General features: G+C 40.8%; 1 protein-coding gene across 3 annotated transcripts in view; it reads left to right on the forward strand.

Moving 5' to 3' along the window:
* The window catches only part of GNB4 (G protein subunit beta 4), a 120,808-nt gene that overhangs the window by 89,391 nt on the left and 7,017 nt on the right, over positions 1 to 24,400 (forward strand). For all 3 annotated transcript variants that reach the window (XM_084638449.1, XM_084638450.1, XM_084638448.1), the window contains exons 2-8: positions 6,277 to 6,382; positions 14,178 to 14,216; positions 15,096 to 15,202; positions 17,145 to 17,208; positions 18,256 to 18,418; positions 18,844 to 18,910; positions 19,032 to 19,233. In XM_084638449.1, coding sequence (XP_084494575.1) covers positions 6,326 to 6,382; positions 14,178 to 14,216; positions 15,096 to 15,202; positions 17,145 to 17,208; positions 18,256 to 18,418; positions 18,844 to 18,910; positions 19,032 to 19,233 — 699 coding nt within the window. In that variant the 5' untranslated portion in view covers positions 6,277 to 6,325. The remainder of the gene's footprint in view (positions 1 to 6,276; positions 6,383 to 14,177; positions 14,217 to 15,095; positions 15,203 to 17,144; positions 17,209 to 18,255; positions 18,419 to 18,843; positions 18,911 to 19,031; positions 19,234 to 24,400) is intronic.

The raw sequence follows: 24,400 nt of genomic DNA on the forward strand, positions 1-24,400 counted from the left end.
TCAGATTCTTAAACCTTAGGTCGAGTGCTCTAGCTATCTTTAGAAATCTCACATTGGTTCTTAAACCGAACAACATTTGCTGGATCGTCATTTGAGACTGCCGTATCACAAAGTATATGGCAGAATGTGGCCATATACAGAGCAAGAGACATACAATTCTCTCCCAAGGAGTTCAGTCATAAATTTTATTAACGCATTATTTTTTCAACGAGTGTCATCAGCATGGAAACGTCCTCTGGAATGGTGGCCGAAGCATGAAGGGGCATACGAATGTTGAGCATATCTGGCATGTAAATATCTTGCAACTCTGGCTACAAAAATGCCATGCGAACTCCTGTTCTCACTTTCAGGTGATCTTGTAAATAAGAAGCAGGCAGCAGCATCTCCTGTAAATGTAAACAGACTTGTCTTAGCTATTGGCTGAACAAGAAGTAGGACTGAGTGGACTTGTAAGCTCTACAGTTTTGCATTGTTTTGTTTTTGACTGCTGTTATATAACAAAAATCTACATTTGTAAGTTGCATTTTCATGATAAAGAGATTGCACTATAGTACTTGTATGAGATTAATTGAAAAATACTATTTTTTTCTTTTTTACCATGCAAATATTTGTAATAAAAATAATAGAAAGTGATTACTGTACACTTTATATTCTGTTGTAATTAAAATCATATATTTGAAAATGTAAAAAAAATCCAAAAATATTTATAATACATTTCAATTGGTATACTATTACTGTTGTACAGTGTGATTTTGGCATAGGTTCAAGTACCTCTATCAGAATGCTGCTTCTTTTGTACCTCATTAGCCTCTGCATACTTAGTGCAAGACGAACAAAACAGAGAATATCAAAATGTTTCACTTTTTTCTGGAGGGGAGGGAATGAGTAATGTTTAAATCATTAGTCTTATTTATATTTCTCTAGTATTTTTACTAAGGGAAAACTTCTTGAGATTATTTTAAAACTGCTGCAATCCAGTTCCTATTTCTCTGCCCCTTCTCTCTCACCTCCCCCGCCTCCCCAAACCCAGCTGGGGGGCCAGATACTCACATTCCCTACCCCCTAGAGCCTAGTTGCAGGGTGCCCCCATCCCAGATACTCAAACCCCCTCCCCCCCACCCGCCTCCCAAAAAAAAACAACCCTCAAGGATCCAAAGAGAGAAACAGCCTGATGCTGGTTCCTGGGCTTGTTGAGTTTCCTGCATGCCGTCTCCTTTCTTCAGGGTGTGCTGGGAACTGCAGCTGCCCGGAACCCTCCAGCTCCCTTCCCTGGGCAGTGTCTTCTGCCAGGTCCAGTGCCCCCTAGTGGTGGGCAACAGCTCTGCAGCCCGCTTCTGTGGTGGGGGCAAAGGAAATTCTGCACAGAACATTTAATTTCTGTGCAAATTCTGCATTGTGCAGTGGCACAGAATTCCCTCAATAGTAAAAGTTTATATTGGTTTAACCAAGTTTTAAAACAGATTTAAGTTAAACCAGTATAACTTTCTCTTATAGGCATCCCACTATAGAGCTTTAATGAAGATGCTCTAAGCTGATGGGAGAGAGCTCTCCTGTTGGTGTAGTTAATCTACCTCCCTGGGAGGTGGTAGCTATGTCAGCAGGAGAAACTCTTGCCAACATAGCACTGTCTAAACATGTGGTTAGGTAGGTATAACTGCATGGCTTGGCGTGGGGATTTTTCACATCCCTGAGCGATATAGTTAGACCAGTATAGGTCTGTAGTGTAGACCAGACCTTTAATTACTGATATCTAGCTTAATGGTCAACCTGACTTCAGATATGAAGTATAGAGCATGCTCTCAACCTCCTCATACTTCTGTGTAACAATAGTATACTTGTGGAGTTCAGACATTATTATAGCAGTCTTTCTCAGAATAGCATCCTGACTTTTACCTACACAGAAAAGGTGCCTGCTGCTAGCTATTTGTCTGACAAAAATGTGCCTAAAGTTCAATAAATCGTTCAGCCCGTCATAGAGTATAATTTATTATATTGATACTATTTACGGTGAACTATTGATGTGCATGATACATCATAGAACAAAAACTGATTCCCTGCCCAGAAGAACTTGCATCCAGTTACAGGGACACCATCAACTTAAATAGAGCTTCTCTGAAATGTTTTAACCTCCTCTTAAAAGTAAGCACATAAGATTACTATAACTGAAACATTAGTCAAATATCTTTTTTAGTTTGTGCATTTGACAGTATTTTGTATCTATGAAGCTATTTTCCCTTTTCTGTGTGTTCAGGATTCTGGGACGGGGAGGGAAAACATTTTTAAAATAGGAAAATTTGTTAGTAAAACCATCAGTTGACAGTGAGACTCTGACACAAGTATAGTACCTCATAATACTTGCAGTTAACTTTTTTTTTAAGTTGCTTGGGCTTTAAATTGACTGTTTCTAGGAGGAAATAATCACAGGAACCAGGGCAGCCATATAAGCACACATACTAGTGATTGCAATTTTTAATATTTAATTTTATTGATTTTTCAGAAAATATGCACATCATACTCGTGTTCACTGTTTTTCATCTCTCACTAATAATGCCTTCCATTATTGCATTCAGTACATTGGGGGAATAAAGTAGGAAACTGATGGTAAATTAATAATCGCCTAGAAAAGTTTCATAGTGCTTGTAATGTCTTTAAATGTATAAATTCTGTGTCATAATTATAAGTAGGAAAGTCAAACCTGTGAATGTAATGAGTGGTAGAGACATTGGTATGATGTCCAGTTGAAAATATTTATATAGATCAGTGGTTCCTAAACTTTAACAACCTGTGAACTCCTTTCACGAAAATGTCAAGTCTCGCAAGCTCCCTCCTAAAAATGAATTTTTCCAGGGATTTTTCTCCTTTACCTGAGTATAAATTATAAAAGCAGTGATCTTGGAAATATAAAATTTGTTTTGACATGCTTATTACACACTATTTATTATTAATTATTTATCATTACAGTATTTTTATTACATTATGAAAACAGCAACACTCTTCCAAGAGTTCACTTTCCTAGCTTGTATCACCTTGAATAAGCCAGTTAGGAACCTTGTCTTTTATGTTTCATCAAGGAGTATCAGATGTGAAACCGCATGAAGGTATTTAAGAAGCCAACTCAGAGTTCCTCCTACACAAGCATTCAGGTCTTGAGCAGTCCAGCAAAAGCTTAAACTTGTTCTTCATAATAATTTTAAAAATAATACTAGCTGCCTATTTAATTTTAAAAACAACAAAAAAATCCACCTTCCTTTCCATTTCTTATAAGGAGTCTTGAAGTTGAAATCTCCCCAGTGTGATAGATATGCTTGCTTTGATCTGCTTAGCTCTTGAAAGTCCAGGGGCTCCGGGCTGCTGGCCCCGTGCTGCCCAGGGTTCCTAGGGACAGCTCTGTCTGCCATTACGGAATTTTTTTCCGAGACCCCCCTGTAACACTTTGCAAACCCCAGTTTGGGAACCACTGATTTAGATTATTTACAATCTTCCTCGTAAACATTAATTTTGATTACTTTGATTCTTAGGAGAGAATACAGGTATAGTTACTTATTCTTGAAATAAAGATTGTAACTGAAGTATCAAGTTGATTTTGATACCTATTAGAAGTGTGAGAAAATCAAAGTGTTTGAAAGATAAAATAGGTATTGATAGAGCTTCTAGTTCACGTTTATATCTGGGCTGGAGAAGTGAGAGGGGAATCTCATAACTATAGTAGCTGTTTTAAACTTATTAAAAGGCACTTTAATGTCCTTTCCTAAGAACACCATAAGGTGATGCATTAATTTGTTTGTAAACTACTTAGAGCCATGATCCCCCATTCTTAGCTTGTACAGCACTGTGCTCACTCTTCGGCTTTGTCTACACAGGCAATTTAATCTTTAAAACATTTTTTGTGTCTCGGGTGTGAAAAAGCACCCCCCTGAATGACGAAAAGCACCGGTGTGAACAGCGCTTTGTTGGCAGGAGCCGTGCTCCTGTCAACAAAGCTACTGCCCCTCATTGAAGGTGGTTTTCTTCTCTCACCAGGAGAGCTCTATCCTGGGGATCAAGAGTGGCTACACAACACACCTCACAACAGTGCTGCTGCAGCAGCATAGCCATGCCGTTGTAAGGTGTGCAGTGTAGACACAGCCTTAGGTTATAACTCTATTGTTATCCCTAATTCCCTTCCACACACACACAATTTCTAGCTCAAGTTAAGTAGTGCTTTAACCTTCTGCTAGTTGCTCTGTGTGGTGAGGTGAGGGGTGTGTGTGTGTGTTTGGGGGGGGAGAATAGGTGGCTTGAAGCTCAGGTAATGCAGTGGGGATGCAGTAGCTCAAGTCAAGATACGACTCATCAAATAATCTAATCCCTTTGTGCTGCTAACGAAATCACTCTGTAACCCCAGTGTTGTTTTTGAGTTGTGGTTGCTCTCATTCCAGCTAGCTAGCTCGAATGTAGTAACTCAACTGTTGCAGTGAAAACAAGCCCTTCAAGATCATATGAAATGCCTAGAGTCTGACTAGTAGCACATGTGTGTCATCAGGTGAGATTGAAGGACATGGTAACTAGAATCAGCACTGGATGCAGTGTCCTGGGAATTTGGGGTGAGGGATGCGGGGTGATAGCTAGATTTTCTACTTTATCAGACTTTGTGCAACAGAACTGTCTCATATTCATGGCTGATTATTTTAGGTTTCAGTGTAATAAACTGGGTGAATATTGCTCAATCTTCCATTTTTAAATGAAGTGCTTATAGTAATCATGTGTAGCTAATTATAGTCTGGAAAAGATGTTGGGCATTTCTTCCCAGTAAGCATTAGAGGTTCCCCATCTAGATGTTTTAGAGAAGATACTTGATAAGTTTTCTTAACTGGCCACATCTTTATCTTTAATATTTGTAACCATATGAATGTGCCCTTCTGTAGTAACAGTACTCTTACCTAGTACTTCACAAACCCAGTCTCATTCTAAAAAGCATTCAGATGTCAGCAGATCTGTGCTCATTGTGTTTACAGAGGGGGGTTTGTTTTTCTGTGGGCAGGTTGGATTGAGAGCACTGAGTCAGCAATCGTGGTGTCACTGACTGGGGCTAGGATAGAGAAATGATTTGGGGAAACTAGGAAACAAAAATAATACAAGTAAAATGTTTAAAGTTGCAAAACCTGATAGTTACTTATTCATGTCTACTACTGTTTATATGCATTGGCTGTTTAGATTGCAATCTCTCCAAGGCAGGACCACTTTATATGCTGTGGTTGCACAGTGCTTAGCACAGTGGGACCCTGATCCTGCTTAAGGCCTTTAGGTGCTATCACAATACAAATAACCTTGATGGTGGAAAGAGGCACAGATTAAGTGACTTCACCAAGAACATCCTGCTTCAGTGGAAAATCTGATGTCTGAACTTGAGTTATTGACTCCAAATTCTGTGCATTTACTGTTAGACAACTCTCATCTCTAATAAAAAATGTCTTCCTATGAATTTGTCTTGCACAGACTTCTGCATTATAGAAATGTTTAGTTTAAAAATAGGGTCTAGAGCAGTGTCACTGCTTATTGTTGCCAAATTGGGTTGAAGAGGTTGAAACTTCTACTCTTAGAGAGGTCTGCAAGTGGAAAAACAAAGCTAAAAATCTACATGTATTCATTAATAGGTCTTTCTAAATTGCAGCTGGTGTTTCTGTTGACAATTACTTTGTAAACTGTCCATGATATAGCACGGGGTGGCCAAACTTCCTGGCCCTCTTAGTCGCATCTGACAATCTTCAGAAATTTGAGAGCCGGGGCATGCTTGACGGGGTCCAGGGCTTGGGGCTTCAGCCCCGCAGGAGGCACCTGATGGGGCTCAGGGCTTCAGTCCTGCTCCTGCTGAAGCTCTGAAACCCCCCTCCCCACTGGGCAGAAGCCCAGAGACCTCCATCCCTGCTGGGCAGAAGCTCCTATCCTATCACCCTGCTTCAAGGCAGAGATCCTGAGCCTCCCCCTCCAGTCTGGTAGATGGAGAACGGGGAGGGGCAGAAGGAGCTCTGTGAGCTGCACTTTAATGGTAAAAGAGCCACATGGCTTGTGAGTCACAGTTCGGCCACCCTGATACAGCACATTTAACGATGCTGCTTATGGCAACCAAGCAGAGTCCTACAAAATGTCTTATTATAATATCTAGTACTGGGAATCTCCCTCAGACAAGCCATTTATGGAGAATAGAGTTAACTTAGGTACAGTGCTTGGAAATGGAGGAAATGTGGTCTAGACAATGGAAATTAATTCCCCCCATCTTTTTTTTTTTTAAATTGGCAGATTTTCTTTGCCTGCACTGTAACAGTGAGAGAGAAACAGCTTCAAGAGGATGAGTGAACTGGAACAGTTACGGCAAGAAGCGGATCAACTGCGGAATCAAATCAGAGTAAGAATTACTATTTCCCCAGCCCTTGGTTATCTTGGAAGAAAAATCTAGTGGAAAAAATGAAGTATATATGTCACTGATGTTTAAATCATACAACACTTAAAATTTTTTCACAGCAGATTAAGTCAATAAAAGGTTCCAAAAGCTTGAAACTCCATCCCTAATTTTCATACAGTTCTGTCTAGTATTGCAATTTAGTATGATGTGGAGTATCACCCAATATTTTGGAGTCCTGTAGTAAGGATTTATATAGCTTCCAATACCCAGGAACAACGAGAACTAGTTAAGGACACTGATAATGAAAATTTAACTTTTTTGGACTACTACTGGCCTTTCCACTACTATTGTTCCCGATTGTTAGGTAAAATGCCTGAGCACTGACTGATAGAAAATATCCAGGGTCAGGAATCATGCCTGTGCTCCTTTTCCTTCTCTTCCCATTGAAATTATTTTTCAAATGTGCATCTTCCCTTTCTCCTACTCTGTTTAATTCAAATTATTCACCACCAATAAACTGATTTATTGCATGGCATCTAGTGATCTATCAAGAAGCTATTGCAGAATACATCAAAAATTCAGTGAGTTTTCAGTGAAAAGACCCAAAGTGGGTCGGGACCTCATTTTAATGGGGTCACCAGGTGTTATACTTATTGAGGCCCATTGCCTGGGGCTGAAGCCAGAGCCCCACTGCCTTGGGCTGAAGGCAAAGCCTGAGGGCTTCAGCCCTGGGCGGTGGGCTCAGGAAGCCTTTTGGCTTTGCCTCTCACACCGCTCCTCCCCGGGCAGTGGGGGTTGAGTGGGCTCAGGCTTTGGTCCCCGCTCCTGGGGTCGTATAGTAATTTTTGTTGACAGAAGGGAGTTGCGGTGCAGTGAAGTTTGAGACCCCTGGACTAGATCTATGTAGGAATGCTTTGCTTGCAGATGCACAGTGAAATTGGCTAGGACTAAAACTTCCTTTATGTGGTGATTCTAAATGTAATTACTTTCAGCCTGACATCAGTTGTCTTGTGATAATCTGCTGCCTACTTACTGTTTTGGGCATTGAACTGCTGATGAAGATATTGATCATGTGCTGTGCATTTGCCATGCATTAATTGTTTTTTGGGGAAAAAGGCTTGTAGTAGCACATTTATGGCTCTTTTGAGACTGATTGTTCAAGGTTATCTGGGGGAGAGTTCTGTGTCACATGTCCTTTAACTTTCCCAAAAGTAAGGTCAAGGACAGTTGATGTCAGGAGAGTTACAGCACTAAGGACTGTTCCTAGCTGACCTCAGCAATTTGGTTAAATTTAGCCATTATTTTAATTTAATCTTACATTAGCACTCCAGTGTACTAAGTGCTGCACAAATGTTGATGTAAATGTAACGTTTCAGTTTTTTCCCCAAAAGACATACCTTGAAATTATCTGCCACATTGCAATTGGGCCTGATGTAGTCAGTCTCGTCTTATAGGAAATGGCATTGGGTGAGGAGTGAGACTGGTGTGGTGCAGAATGCCTGCTGAGCAGCTACTTGGCCAGTGAAACAGATAGACCTCTCAGGAATGTTCTCGCAAGAATGTCCTGTGGAGCCAGGAAGCTAGCAGGATTTTTTATATGGAGACTTAAAGTTACTAAATTGGATAAAATGGATTTAGTAACACCTATGCATCCGATGAAGTGAGCTGTAGCTCATGAAAGCTTATGCTCAAATAAATTGGTTAGTCTCGAAGGTGCCACAAGTACTCCTTTTCTTTTTGCGAATACAGACTAACACGGCTGTTACTCTGAAACCTATGTCTCTGAGCCCCACATCTGCAATTGAAGTCTGGCAGATGTATCTCTGCATCCAGGACAAGCACCACTGAAGTCAGTAGAGCTCTATATTGGCATTGGTGTTTGCTTGCATGGCTCAAATTGCAGGATTGGGGGCCTTGTAAAATTAGTCACAATATATTAAAGAAGAAATAAAAAGACCTAAATTAGTATTACTATACATTGTTGTTCGTCCTTTGAGTTTGAAGATGAGCATGATATCAATGGTCGGTTTGGGTTCTGTGAACACGTGAGTGGCTGGCTAGGCCAGTTTGAGCTGTGAACTGTCTGTCTGGCACACTGAACACAAAATGCTGCTATGGGTTACTTGATTAATATTTACGCTGCTGGCACTTCTGCTCTGTCTCAGCAATTATCCTCTGCTCATAGACTGTAGCTCTAGTATGGAATGAGGCTTCACCGGTAGAACGATCATGAGCGAGATCTTCCTAAAACTCTGGGTCATTGTTGAAACGCGTCAAGGATAACTTGAGAGAGTCGTTGAAACATTTCTTCTGGTGTAGTTAGTAGCTTACAGTGTGTCCAGTTCAGGTCACGTTTTGCACAATCTGGTCAGTTTTTAAGAAAATGATTAGACAGACTAATATTTCAGTTAGGTGGGGGGTCGATCTTGCTTACTTATTAAATCAATTCAAATTTTTCTTTCTTATTTTTTGCTCTGAATTTTGGCTCGGGCGAGTAGGACACAGTAGTTCTTATTTTGATGTACTACTGACGGTAAACATGATATGATGTCCTAATTCTAAATAGTTTGTGTTTCTGTTAAGAGAATAGCAAATACACATTTTCACTGGTTATTTTTAGACCTTCTCCAAACAAACCAAAATGTAGGTATAGATTTAGTTGAGAGGGTCATTGCGAAGTGTTTCAAACATGAGACTTACATCTTCGCTGGTTCTTTTTTGTTATAAGCGCTAAACCTCCTCCCTCAAAAAAAATGGTCCCTAGGATGTATGGGATTGTTGAAATAAATGGATTTACTGTGTATAGCTGCAATTTGGGCTTTTCAGCATCACATTTATTTTACATATAAACATCCTAGATATTTATATATTGGTGGTGTTTTTTTCTCTAAATCTTTTACAGTTCTCATGGTTTAATGGATGCCAGTTGCTAGAGCTAGAAGGAGAGGACTAGGCAGCATATTTTAGTTGTTTTCTCTAAATCTTACTTTAAAAAAAACAAAATCTAGCCAAAATGTCAGTCCTCACCAGTGGATTAACAGAGGTGGAGATGATAGGATGAATCAAATAATAAAAATATACAAGAAGCAAGAATGCTTTGTGTTTGAACGCTCATATCCCCCAAATGTCTTGTTTATTTGAAAGTCTGAGGCAATTCATTTTAACTTAGCATAACTTTGTCTGTGAAATTGTAGGTAGGTTAATGTACTTCTGGCAAAACTGAGTCGTAGAACAGGGTTGTGATGAGACTTGTTTAATCCTCTCTAGAGAGTAAATAGATTATATAGATATAATGAAAGCTGTCTTGGAAAATTTCTAGTGTATTCTAGCTATTCCAAATCTTTCTCTTTTTCTTGGTAGCTGCTGGCTGTCTTAGTTACTTGCAAATCTTTTTATGTTTTGGGATATCTGAGATTCTTTTAAAATGTTATGCAAGTCTTGTATTCTAAATCAGTGGATTAAAGGTATTTTAACTAGCAGCATCCTAAACTAGAATCAGTTGCAGTACATAAGGTTCAACCTTGACGTTAAATCTATAATGGGGTCTTGGTGCTAATGGGGGCATTTGCGTACTTCCAAAATGTAAATAGTTGCACACACAAAACAGTGTTAGGGTTTCAAAGTCTAGCAATCAAACCCTGGGAAATATCTGAATTAAGGTTGCCTGTCCCTGTGTGTATGCATCATAATGTTGGATCGTATAATGAGATTAACTTTTTCACAAGATCCTTGCCTTATTCAGTGCATAGGACTGTGTGCGTTTCGGGGATAAAATAGGCTTGTGGTAGTGAAAGCAGCTGTTGGTAGGATGCCTTCCTCATTTGTTGTAGAAATTTGGAATGTGTGTAGTGAATGAGATGGGGTTGAAGAAACAGAAGGGAGTTGTCTTATGGTTATGGAAGTTGAATACTGTCCTGGAGAATTGGATTCTATACTTGCACACTGCACCACAGAGTTACTATCTGATACTGGCCTTGTCACTTAAACCAAATTTTTCACTGGTGGTCATTAATCGTGTTACTTATTTTCTGAGAACTCAAAATGAGACCCTGGGGTCTGATTTGCAGCCATGCTGAGCAGTCACAGCTACAACTGAATTCAATAGGAGCTGTGCTTTGAACATATAAGGTGCTATATCAGGTGTTCTCAAACTGGGGGTCGGGACCCATCAGGAGGTCGCGAGGTTATTACATGGGGGGGGTTGTGAGCTGTCAGCCTCCAACCCAAATCCTGCTTTGCATCCAACATTTATAGTGGTGAAAGGGGGTCACCAGTACAAAAGTTTGAAATCCATTGTGCTATATAATGCTAATTATTCTGAAAAAACAGGCCCCGGGCATCGCAAATTGGGCACCTAAAATTAATGGACCTTTTGAGTTTAATCTCTCTATGCCTCAGTTCCCCATGTGTAAAATGGACATAATACCTTCACCTCACTGCATGGGTGTTGTGAAAATAAATTGATATCTATAAAACATTCAGATACTATAGTGATGAGCACTGTAGAAAAGTCCATGAGACTATTAATAATTCTTTATTTAAACCCTTTTCTGAATAGTGTGCAGTAAATAAGGCACGGGACAACACATTGAACACTGAAGAGAACAACATACGGAATAGCTTCTCATTCAGTGATCACTGTGCACTGAACGAGGCAGGGGTCTTGTGGGGAAAAAATAGTATGTGATCGTGTCATTAAAGACAGTGTCCTATAATATGTACACACAAGGACAGACAGCCTTAATTCTGACACTTCCTAACTTTTGAGTGCCTGACTTTGCAACTTGAACTTTTATATATAATTGTTTAAGTTTTTAAAAGTGGATTTGTTTTTTATGTTTAGTACGTGGAATCATATTGACATCTCCATGGGTCACCAGCAGGATATGAACCTTTAGATGCATAGCACAGGTCTTTGATTCTTGAGTGAACCCATAGCAGTGTAACTTGCTGACAGCAGAGGCTGTTGACTTGGGAATCATGGGTTCCATTGCAGGTTCTGGAGGGAGTGTTCTCTAATGGTCACAGACCTTTCTACAGTGTTCTCCACAAGCCTGACCCCTTCTGTCCCTGTCTTGACCTGCCCCCATTTCTGACCCAGTTTCTTCACATAACCTACCCAGTCTCTATTTCAGTGCTTTCTATCTGATTCTCACTCTCCCTCCCTGGATTTCTCATGCTGCTCACCCCAATCTCCCCAGGTGGCCTTGCCCAGCCATCTGCAATCTGTTTGTCAGTCCCCTCCCACCATCACACCCCCACTGCCCCCAAGATCGTAGTCCTTGGCTTTGTCTATCCTAGTACCTTTGTCGATTAAAACTTTTGTCGGTCAGGGGTGTGGGGAAAAAACGCACCATCAGATTTCAAACTCTTGCTCCAAAGCATGGAGGCTTTAGAAGTTCTCAATGAAATGGTTGTAAGAATTTATTTAACATGGGCAAAACTTAAATTTTTCTTTAACCTTGTTCTCAAACAGCTGGACCTTTTTGCTGAAAAATAGATAGATAAATTTAATAAAAATCAGCCTGAGGCAGTCAGGAAATCTTCAGCCTGAACTGTTAAAATTCAGCAAAGTTATAAGCAACAGAAAAACAAAGTCTTAAAGTTGTCTGACACTTCCCATTATAGCTGTAGGTGGTGCTGCCAACTCTTGCTATTATATTAATAATAAAAATTATATTTTATATAATAATCAGTTCTGGCCAAGTTAAAAGATTGCATCCAAAATAAATTGGGCCTCTTCAGCTGTTGCAACTAAACAATGAATTTAATTGCTTAGCTTTAATATCCAGTGTATTTCTTCTTGTGAGTGAAAGGATTCCTGAACACCAAGGGATTTGTTGTGTGGTATTTTAAACTGTTTCTGATTCAAGATGTCAACATTTTATAAATATTTCTGCAGTTCAGACAGTGTAAGAAATGGATTGAGGTGACCTAATCCGCTCTTGAGCTTGTTTTTGGAAAGAAAACTATTAAGAGCAGCTAGTGGCAGTTACCTTACTTTTTGTTTTTAAGTAGGAAGTCAAAATATACCAACTACATTTAAAAGAACATTATTAAGGTTGCAGAGTAAACAATTGAGAAGCTAGAAAATGCCAGAACTAAGGTAGGCATTGATACAGTCTCTGATTACATGACCACGTACTTTCTTTCCCCTCGTTCAGTTCACTCTGTCCTGGAGATGAATCAGGGTTGTGTAGTGAAAGCGACTGTCTCTCTATTATGCATGCTTTATTTATTGTGGAAGGTATCTAGTGAATAAGGTAGGGAGGTGCAGGAAAAGAGAGGGTCCTTAATGCAGTTGCATGCTGCTCTGGAGAATTGGATTCTATCCCTGCCTTTGCCACTAAGTTCCTATCTGATACTAGACTAGTCATTTAAACTAGACTTCTCACACATGGTCACTAATTGTGTGTTCATCATTTTCTGGGCTCCTACAGTGAGACCCTGGGATCTGATTTGCAGAAGTACTGAGCTCTCACAGCTGCAACTGAAGTCAGTGGGAGCTGTGCTTTGAACATATGAATATGAAGTGCTATATAATACTAAGTTCTCAGAAAAACCTGATCCTATGCCTTTCAAATTGGGCACCCAAAAACAGTGGACACTTTGACCTTAATCTCTCTGCCTCAGTTCCCCATGGGTAAAATTTTATAAAAATAAATTCATGTGGATTTTGTAAAAATAAATTCATTATAATGATGAGCACCATAGGAAAAACCCACAAGGAAATTGATCATTATGTCTTCAGATCAAGAGTTGAATAGTGTGCAGTAAATAAGACATGGGGCCACACATAGAACAAGAGGAGAAAACAAAATATTGAATAGCTTGCTCATTTGGTGTGCACTGAATGAAGCAGGGGTGCTGTGGAAGAAGTAGTTTGTGCTCATGTAATTGAAGATAGAGTGCATACACACGGCGATTTTGCTCATTGAGGTAGGTAGGTGTGTGGCGGGGGGGGCAGCGGGGGGCGTGTTACTGTACTGGTACAAAGCATTACCTTTACTGCGACAAGCTGCATCCACACTAGGAGTGCTTTGCCAGTATGGCTGTTCTAGTGAATTGTACTGGCAAAACACTCGTAGTTTGGATGCAGCTTAAACAGTTTAGCTATGCTTTTCCAGTGTATCTTATTCCAGGCTCCCAATTCCCTTAACTACCCACCCCAAATGAAGTAAGTCTTTACCAGCAAAAGCACAGTATTACTAGTATAACTGTCTGCACCAGAGCCTTCTACCAGCACAGCTATGTCAGTCAGGTGTGCAATGAAGTGTGATCCTTGACCGACACAGTTGGGCTGGCCCTAATCACTTCCTTTTCACCTTTGCCAGCATTTTGTCTTCTCCCTTTTCTTATCTTACTCAGCCCACATTTTGGATTCTTACCCGAATACTGCATAATGAAGGGACTACTCTAAAGTGTTTTTTGGATTCACCACTTAGCCCTTGACATGTAGGCAGAGTAGTACAGCATCAAAACAAGAGGCTGTCCTGCAAGATTGCAAAGAGGTTGACTTGGAACTTGTCTAGGTATAAATGCCATGTAAGCAAGTACGGCAGCTGTTTTCTGTTGCAATACTTAAGATCTCTTGGACACTATAACTTGTTCACCTGAATGGGGTGGGAATACTGAACATAAGGATTCATGCATATGTTTTTTTTAAACAATGAAGCTTTGTTTTCCAACAGATGTTGGAAAAGTCTTGGTGTAAAATAACTTTTCTGTAGGTAAGATTTTCAGTTGATGTACACTGTTACTGTGTTCAAGATTCATATTGTTCCTTTCTCTGTTTCAGGATGCCAGAAAAGCATGTAGTGATACAACTCTCGCTCAGGTATATCGTTATTTTTATATTTGGGAAGTAGCCCCTATGAGGCAATAGGTTTCTTGAGAGATTATAGCATGCCTGGTATGGTGTCTGAAAAAGATGAAGTGCAACAACCCTAGAAGCACATTGCTTAGTGCACTATTTACAATTATGAAATTGAAGCAATAATTACAGAGGGAAAAAAAAAAGCTAAGGCCTTTACAGGTATTATTTGCAGCCAGTCAAAAAGCTCTAAAGTCATGAGACACTTAGATACATGAGAAATACATTGGATAGATTTCTTTATTATATATTTTATTAAATATTATACATATTTTCCTTAATTCACCTTTTTAAACATTTCATGAAACTATATGGCATGATGGTTTGGCTTTGAGAGTTGCTCCCACTTAGCTATGTATAAGATGTCCATTTTATTTGGAAACTGAAGTTTTTCATTTAAAATCCAGGTCTAAGCTTTTAGGTGGCAGTTGTCAGACTACTGAAAAACGACACTGGAATAAATACTCAATGATCATTTTCTTCTGGGGCTATTATTTTGAGGGTGAGAATTGTCAACATACATAAAGCTTTACTGTAAAAATAAAGTTCACACCTAATACATACAGAAACTCCATCTACAGAGTGCCTGTAACAGTCTGAAACATTTAGAATAGTGACCATCATTAAGTTCCCTGTCACTGGTACCCTGATTTTCTTGAAAAACCTTTTGACTGGCTACACTATCACATCATTGTGCCCTGTTTCTGTGGAAACAGTCCCTGTTGTATGCCCAAATTCTAGGGGTGCAAAATATTTGTTCCTGGCAGTTTGAGTGTTGTACACATTTATGACCATCTCAGAGATACAGAGTAATTGTTTGGTTTGTGTTTTTTTCCTGCTCAGATCACCACAAGTCTGGACTCAGTGGGTCGAATCCAAATGCGAACAAGACGTACGCTGAGAGGTCACTTAGCTAAAATTTATGCTATGCACTGGGGATCTGATTCAAGGTTTGTACATATGATTCTTGAACTTAGAGGCAGAGGGATCCCTTTTCTAGCTATTGAAAGAATTGTAGACTTACTAGAGAGACAAGGTGGGTGAGGTAATATCTTTTGTTGGACCTACTTCCATTGGTGAAGACAAGCTTTCGTGCTTTCTCAGAGCTCTTCAGGTCTGGGAAGGGTACTTAAAAGGCTTGTCTTCATGTACAAAGCTACAGTGGCGCAGCTGCACTGCTGTAGTACTTCCGTGAAGGTGCTGCTATGCCAATGGGAGAGCTTTTCCTCTTGGCGTAGTTAATCCACCTCTGTGAGAGGTGGCAGCTATGTTGATAGGAGAAGCTCTCCCGTCGACAGCGCTGTCTATGCCAGTGATTAGGTCCATGTAGTTTTACCGATATAAATCACAGTGTAGATGTGACCAGATTGTCACAGCTAAATACAAGGTGGAACAGATTGTTAAGCATAAGGATTTATCACATTGTAAGAGACCACAGTGAAGTTAGCAGTTAACATGTCTGCAGTTGTAGGACAAAGAAGGGTTATTTGGTCAAAGATTGTTGTAATGAACCATAAATCCATTGTCTTTGAGTTTGTCTATTACAAGAAAATCCAGACACCCAGAGTGGTCCCCCAAGATATGTCAACACTCCCATTAAAAACCCACAGCTGGTCCATGCCAGCTGGCTCAGGCTAAAGGGCTGTTTAATTGCGCTGTAGATGTGCCCAAGCCCAAAAGTCTACACCACACTTATATAGCCCCTTAGCCTGAGTCAGTTGGCACAGGCCAGCTGTGGGTGCCTAATTGCAGTGTAGACATACGGTCAGTCTTCAGACACTTTCGAGGGCCATAGATCATAGAAAATTTTGAGAAATGTTTTGTACTTCAGCCTGCCTTTTTAAAGCCAGTTATAATCATACAGAAATAATGAAAAGAAATCATTCCATTATAAGAATATATGCTTCACTTTTATTTTCCACAAGCATTTTGTCTAATCTTTCAGGTGGTCTATTACAGACTCTTCAAATCTGAGAGCCTGGTGTATGGTGGCACATAACTTCAGAATTCTTTGTATTACATTTTCCCTTAAGCTGTGAAAGGGCATATAGCTTGAAATGGTTGATTTTAGTGCAAATGTATTTTATGTTAATAGAGCACTGTAAGTAAGGACATGGAATAACAATATTTTTCAGTGAATTAAAATGTGTTTTGTAAATCACAACAATAAATTTAGTCTGCCATGTTGTGCTGCAGCTAATTCAGTATAGTGTTGATTATTAGTGTAAGAAATTCATCAAAAGCATTGACAAATAATCCAAATAAGATTGATTCATTAGAAGTTTTTATCAAAAACTTTTCGAAATGTCTACAATACCATCAGCACTGCCAAAAGGAATATTTAAATGAAGAAAACATGCGACTTGTTCATTAGTTCTGATGGAACAAAAGGGTGATGCTGGAAGGCTTCTTAAATATAAAATAACTCCTTCCAAAAAGTTTTTTGAACAACCAATAGCCATCTCTAACATATGGTAGCCATTCCAGAGGCTAATTGTACCTGGTGATACTGTGTTCTGGCTTGTCTAGACCAGGAGTACCTATACTACATTTATGATACTGAAACATTTAGTCTGAAGGATACAAACAGCCAGTTGGGAGAGGTTATAAAATTTGTAAATAGCTTGAGCAGTTTTAAATGACAGTTATTCTAGCTTGTTTTAATAGTGGAAGTTTTATTCATGGATTCAGGTAAGATTTTCTAGCAAGCAACATGTTGTTCTTTGCAGCTGTCCAGCAACATTTGACCCTAGAAAGATTAAAAATAGTCAAAAGGAGAAAATGAAAAGGCTTTTCTGAATTATTTGACATTCATTCATCTTGTCTATTTTGAAATTAAGTACGAGACAAGAAGTTAACATGTTAATATTTCTGTTTTGTGGTTATCTTTAGGCTACTAGTCAGCGCTTCCCAAGATGGAAAATTAATTATTTGGGATAGTTATACAACAAATAAGGTAGAGTTGTTTATAATCCATATTGGTAATCTGTACACAAGTGACACTTTTTTGTTTTAGTTCTTTCTGTAACACTTCTTTCTTTTAGTTGGATTGGCTCCATCACTTTTTCCTGTTTGAAGTTTTAACTAGCTTGCTTTCCTTTTTTTTAAGTCCAGCTTTTTATTCAAAGTGCATTTTAGCTTGGGTAATACCTATTTCTATATGTTGAGCCTTTGCTTCTATTCACTGTAGCTCGTTTGCTGGGAGAAAAGAATATTTGTTTTTTATAACCCTCTGATAACTCTGAGATCACTGGTAGGGTATGCTGCAGAAGTAATGTGGTTAGCATGGGATCCCTTGGAAGCTTAGCAGTGCTCCTGGTGTTCATTGGCCAAGCATTTGAGTGTGTGTCGGGGTGGGTGGGTGAAATCTTTCTGAGGAGTTTTAATAACTAACTCGTTGTTTTTGCAACTGTACACCCTACTTGTGCTGCTGTTTCTGTGGCACATGCTTTCTGCTATTGTGTTGCAGAAGCACACAACCACAGGGTTTATAGAGAATTAATATAAATCCATTATAATAGATGTTTGGCTCCTTGGTAGTGAGAAATCTTGATCAAATGAGGAAGGACCTGGGGTGCAGATCCTCTGCTGATGGCAGTTGTCATAGCTTCATTGGTGTAGCTATGCCAATCTACACCAGGTGAGGTTCTGGCTCAGGAAGACAAACTGGAGGGAGGAATTTGAACTGACCAAAACCAGTTGCATGTTAAACTAGTAATCCTTAATTTCAGAATAGCTATGATACTATAAAAATGATTGTACTGAACTTGCACACATCTAACCAGGCGACCATTTTTTCCATCTCAAGTAAAATATTCAGCACAAATAGAAGCATGTTTAAAATCAGATTCTTTATTAGTGGGATATCACACTCTCTTACTTAGTAGCATCTGCTGCAATGCTAAAGCAGTATTGCAGCTAACTAGGTAGGACAAGAATCACTATGGTTGAGTGTCACTGCGTAAAATGTGGTGTAGTTCTAATGTGCCTTGTCTCTCTGTAGATGCATGCCATTCCTTTGAGATCTTCCTGGGTGATGACCTGTGCATATGCTCCTTCTGGCAACTATGTTGCTTGTGGTGGATTGGACAACATCTGTTCCATATATAATTTGAAAACCAGAGAGGGCAATGTGAGAGTGAGCAGAGAGTTACCAGGGCATACAGGTCAGCTGCATTTTACTACATTTATTTTTCTACTGTTAGTCAAAGTGACACAGTCCCAAGCCTGCACTGTTCACTGCATGCTGTAAAGTGAAAACAAGTGTTAGCAATTTGCAAAATAGAGTATAGTCTAATCTTCGTTTTGATCACATTTAGAAATCACTTTTTGTATGTCACTCATTTTGACTTTATCAGTCTTAATGCTAAGTTCTGTGTTCATTTAGCTCTGCCAATGAGATACTACCAGTAGCTATCTGAGCAAATGGAGCAGTACATACTCAAGTGAATTTGGCTTCTGTATTGCTATTTTTAAAACACAAGTAGCATCAAGTGGTGGTTATTGTGTGACATACTGAGAAGGTTTTTTGAATAACTTTTACTGCAACAGTGGGGTATGACATTAACGTCTGCCATTATTCTGTTCCTAGGATACTTGTCCTGCTGTCGTTTTCTAGATGACAACCAAATTGTTACAAGTTCAGGGGACACCACCTGGTGAGTTTTGGAGGTGGGGGGTATTTGATGGGGTGTTTTTTTTTTCAGTGCTTTGATTGTTTTTAAGCTAAACTTGCAGAGACTCCATTATATTGCTGAAATACATCTGTTTTATTTGCAGTGCTCTTTGGGACATTGAAACTGGTCAACAGACCACCACGTTCACTGGGCATACCGGAGATGTGATGAGTTTATCCCTAAGTCCAGACATGAGGACTTTTGTTTCTGGTGCCTGTGATGCCTCCTCCAAGCTTTGGGATATTCGCGATGGAATGTGCAGGCAGTCTTTCACAGGGCATGTGTCTGATATTAACGCAGTTTGTGTAAGTGAGCATTTCTATTTACAAATGGAGAGCGAGGAGACAATAAGTGTAGCTGTAAGATTTCAATTTATAATCTAGTTTTCAAAACAGGGTGGAGAGTCGTCAACTCTGAGTTGGCCACTTACAATGAATGTAGCTTCTTAGAATATGAGATCTTGATGAGACCAACCACCTGCAATCTAGTTCATAACTATTAATCATACATATCCTCTAGATATGGTTAAGTGATCTTGGAACAATTCAGACTGTCCTCATTTAGTCTAAGTTGTCATAACTGTTTGCTGCTCCGTCCATCTTTACCTGCTTGACCTCCTTTTGCTTCATAATACTTTATCTTTGCGTGATTGGATATGTCCATTTACAGTAGGTATGTGTACGTCTTGTGCACCAGTGCTGGAGAATTTTCCCTCACAGCACCAGTACAGGCAGCCACTCCTGCGCTATGATGTCCCTCATGTTCCAAGCGGAGTATAAAGTGGCAGAGCTGCCCCACCCTTCATTCAGTTCCTTATTGCAGTTGTTCAGAGCATGCTGTCAGCTTTGTTCCTTCTGCGAATGAGCTGTTAGTGGTTCTCATTTTTGCCTCTCTTGGACCGCTTTTACTTTTCCATTATTTATCTATTCAGACTGTCAGTGGACTTTGAGCTCCACCTGATACTGGGGGGAAGGTCAGTGTCCCCCAGCTTCAAGCCCTGCTCGAGGTGTCAAAGCCAGTGCCCGAGAGCAATCCTCACTCACTGTTTGAAGCGTTTGGATGAGGTCACATCTGGAACATGTCTGATTTGCCTGGGCTTCAAGATAAGAACTAAGAAGCAAAGAGAAGAGCATCTCAGGTACATCCTCATGGAGGCTGCCCTTTGCCCAGCATCAGAACCACCTCTGTGGATAGAGGGAGTTCCTCAGTCACTCCATCCACGAGTGGCCCTCGTCTTACCTGTGGACAGATAGGAGGAGATCCCCCTCACCAGGGCAGTCCTCAAAGAGGTAACGGTGCTTGGAGTGCCCTCAGCCTCTGAAGCTGAAGAGGAGGACAACTTCATGTCAAAGTGCTCAGTATGGGATTCCTCAGCATTGGAGGCTGACCACTTCGGTATCGAAGGTAGAGTACATCCTTTGGCCTCTGGCTTCCCGCTGTCTCATGTTAGTGGCTCTCTCAGAGCAGATCTGTTGACTTCAGTTCGTGTGCCAGGACTGGCGAGGGCGGCTGCTTCCTCGGCACAAAGAGTGGTGCTACCACCCTTGCTTACAGCAGGGCAAACGCCTGTCGTAGCACCAGCCACCCGGGAGGCCAGCACAACTTCATAGGATCTGCTGAGCCTCTCTGTTCTGCCCTCACCGATCATTCAGACCGACATCACTTTGCAGGGGCTGTTGCACGTGTTGGCTTCCACACTGGGGGTCTGTTACGGTACCAGTAACTTCAGGTTCAGTGCTGCTTCCATTAATCCCAGTGCCAGCTCCAAGACCAATGGTAAGCGCTCTTCCTCAGCGCATAGTCCTGATGGCCAGGAAGCCCGAGGATGGCTGCTGGTACTGAAGGCTTGTTGTAGATCACTTTCCCCATCTCTGGCTGGTACCGCTTCACCCTGGCCTTTGGAGTACTCCTGCTTCTCCTCAGTCTGAAGTGGGTTCTGATGTCTCCCACTTCAGGGAAACCAGGGATTGTTCCCACTCTCGTAGGAGTCATCCTGCCAAGAGTAGATCAAAGGAATGGGAGGGCCTGATCTAGGCATAATTGGCCCCCAGTACCATACCAGCTCCATCATTAGCCCTACTGGTTACAGTGCGGGATGCCTACTGCATCTAGATCTTTGTCTCCAACAAAAATTAATCCCAGAGAAGGTAAGTGTCCCTGCCCAGTACTGACAAACCATCAGAAGTCAAGAAACCACTACTCTATAGAAACATATCCCTGAGGGGAGAAGTATGTCCACATGATACTGACAGGCTGCTTGATGCTGGTCTTCAGCTGCTTTGGACAGTCCTGCGTTGGAAGCTTAAGACAAGCAGCAGGAAGTCCCAACCTGCCTCTTCTCTTCTCAGGGCCTCTTTTGGACAAGACAACGAGGCGTTCAGAAGACAGTGTTCCACATCAATAAACAGGAGTTGCCAAATCAAACAGCATGTGTCAATCAGGCTGTGGAACATCTGCATATGGAATTCCCTGACTCTGAGCATCACATCTACCAGGGATTCAGAATGCCTTAGTGAACTGATCAAGCAGGTCATTCAGTTTGGATCATGAATGGCCTCTCAACCTGGCTATTCTAAGATCAGTATTTCAAGTAGGGAGAGTCCCATTAGTGGATTTATACTCAAGCTGTCAGAACAGGAAATACTCCTTTTTTCTGTTTTTGAAGGTGGACTAAAGCCCCAGGTCCATCTCAGATATGCTTCTCTTCCCCGGGTCAAGGGTCTGCTCTATTCTGCGCTTCTGATTCCCAAGGTGGTTGTTAAAGATGAAGCAAGGATGAGGGAAAATGATACTGCACCAGTCTGGGCGAGGCAGCCATGATTCTTGGACCTGCGCAAGTTGCCTGTCAGTGAACCTTTACCCCTGCCTTTAGTCAAGGACCTGATATTGCAGAATCACAGGCAGTTTTTGCACACTGAACCCTCAGTTGCTACACGTCACAGCCTGGTTCCTCAGCAGCATCACACTGTTTGGAAGCAGTCCATAGTGTCCTACTTAATAGTAGGAAACCATCCACAAGGGCTATCTACCTTTATAAATGCTTCCACTTACGCTTTGGCTAGCTGCCCAGATAGTGTGCCTCCTTTGTAATTTATGATTAAAATGATTTTGGACTATGTTACACTTAAGTCAGATTTGGTGGTTAGCTCCATTCAAGTATACCTGGCCCCAATTTCATTATTTGACCTCCTTATTACAGGCAGAATTGTATCCTCTAACCCTAGGATTACAAGGTTCTTAAAAGATGTTTTCACCTTTCAGAGACGCTACTCTACAGTGGGATTTGAACTTTAACAGCCCTTACAGGTTCCCTCTTGAACCATTAGCCTCCTGTTTATTGTTACATGGCTTTTCTAATGGCCATCACCTCGGCAAGGAGAGTTGGGGATTTGCATGCCCTGGTTGGATTTTTCTGTAGACCTGTGATGGGATCCCTGGGGTGCAGCCTGGGACGGTGGGACCGCTGTGCCCCCTTAAATCTCCATCCTGGGCTCTCTAACAATGCTTTGCTAGTGACAAGCAGCAAAACCCTCCAGGTGCTGTTATCACTCAGCACAACAGCACACCCAGCTAAATTGTATGAATGCTCCCAGAGCCACTTATGAATCACACCAAGAAAGGTACCAGCCGAATTCCCCCCAGCTTCCAGCCGTGTACCTCAGGAATATATAGTCTTGCACTGCTCAAGACAAGCAGTGCAAGTTTATTAATTGGTTCACCAGTGCATCAATGGAAAGTGGATATACACCAGCCTTTGTAAACCTGAGCAGATTTATCAAACACTTCAGGCAAACTCACTGGTAAAGATAAACAGTAAAAGAAGTTTGACTACAAACGAGAGATTTTAAGTGATAGCAAAAAGTCAGTTAGTTACCAAAAGAAAATAAAACATAAGCATGCAGTCTTAACTCTCAACCCTATTAGACTGGGCAACATCTAGATCAGGGGTAGGCAACCTATGGCAAGCTGATTTTCAGTGGCACTCACACTGCCCAGGTCCTGGCCACCGATCCGGGGGGCTCTGCATTTTAATTTAATTTTTAAATGAAGCTTCTTAAACATTTTTAAAACCTTATTTATTTTACATACAACAATACTTCAGTTGTATATTAAAGACTTATAGAAAGAGACCGTCTAAAAATGTTAAAATGTATGACAGGCACGCAAAACCTTAAATTAGAGTGAATAAATGAAGACTCGGCACACCACTTCTGAAAAGTTGCCGACCCCGATCTAGATTAAGCAGTTTTTCTCACCTTACTGGATATTTCAGTTCATAGTACACAGGTTTCATCCTTGAAACCTGGGCCAGCCTCCTCTGTTGGAGTCTTTGGTCTTCTGAGCATCCTTGTTGCTTGCAGCATAGGTGGGGGCAGGAGAAAAGGCCAAGCATGGGGCCACTGCGTTCTGTTTTATACCCTTAGTCCCTGTGCTTGGAGAACACAAGTCCAGGCATGTCTGGTGGACATTGCTGACTCACCAGGCAAGGTTGAGCAATTCCCCTGGTGTGGCATTGTACAAGTGAGTCATTGCATTGTAGCTCTCTTGTTGGACAATCGCTATTGTTGGTGGTTCAACACTTGCCCAGGCATTAATAACCAGGGGGATAAACGTCTTTGGGGAGCTAGTATCTCGGCGCTTCCCACAGCATATTTTAGTGACAACTATATAACATAATTCTCATAACTTCATATGCATTAATGATCTATATATTTAGATGGAACAGTGGGTTTCAGCAGATCATAACCTTTCTCATGATACCTTACAAGGCATGCTTTGTATGCAATATCACAACTATATACAAATGATGAATATGAGGGTTATAGGGTACTCCCCTGGGGTGTAGAGTGTCACAAAACCTTAAAGAAAAAGGACAAAGTTCAGGTTAGGCTACACCTTAAATTTTTCATCATGGCGGTATCTGATTTCCACCTTGACTAATCTATATATTGGTCTTCTTTCCAAAGCCACATGCTCACGATGAACAACAGTTCCACGCTTGGGATGTTTGCTGATCACTGTTTTTTTATCTAGATAGAGCAAAGCACTTTTGGGTCTGTTCTCAGCTATTCATCTCTTATGCAGAACGAATGAGAGAGTGTCCTGTAACAGTGTAGTGACTATCCAAGTGGATCACCAGCTGTGTTTTCATGTGCTACAAGATCAACTGCATAACGGCTTCTGAAAAGTGCTCTCTGCCTTCAGCCAGAGCGCACTAAGCTTCTGCAGTATTTCTGGGAAGCATGGATATTGCGAACATCTGCAGAGAGGAACGTGGTCTTCAGTCCACATCTTTGCTAGATATTAAGTGATTACTATCACGTCAAGAGAAGACACAAATGTGGGGAAAGTAGTTCGGCAATTCCTCGTCTGATGAGAATCCTAGTCCCAACTCTGTTGGAAACTTTATGGGAGTCTCCTAGTGTAATGGGCATGTGCAATCGTTTGAAAAAATGGTTACTCCTTGCAGCT

This window comes from Lepidochelys olivacea (genome assembly GCF_965140295.1).
Source record: "Lepidochelys olivacea isolate rLepOli2 genome assembly, chromosome: 9".
In the NCBI taxonomy this organism is placed as follows: domain Eukaryota; kingdom Metazoa; phylum Chordata; order Testudines; family Cheloniidae; genus Lepidochelys; species Lepidochelys olivacea.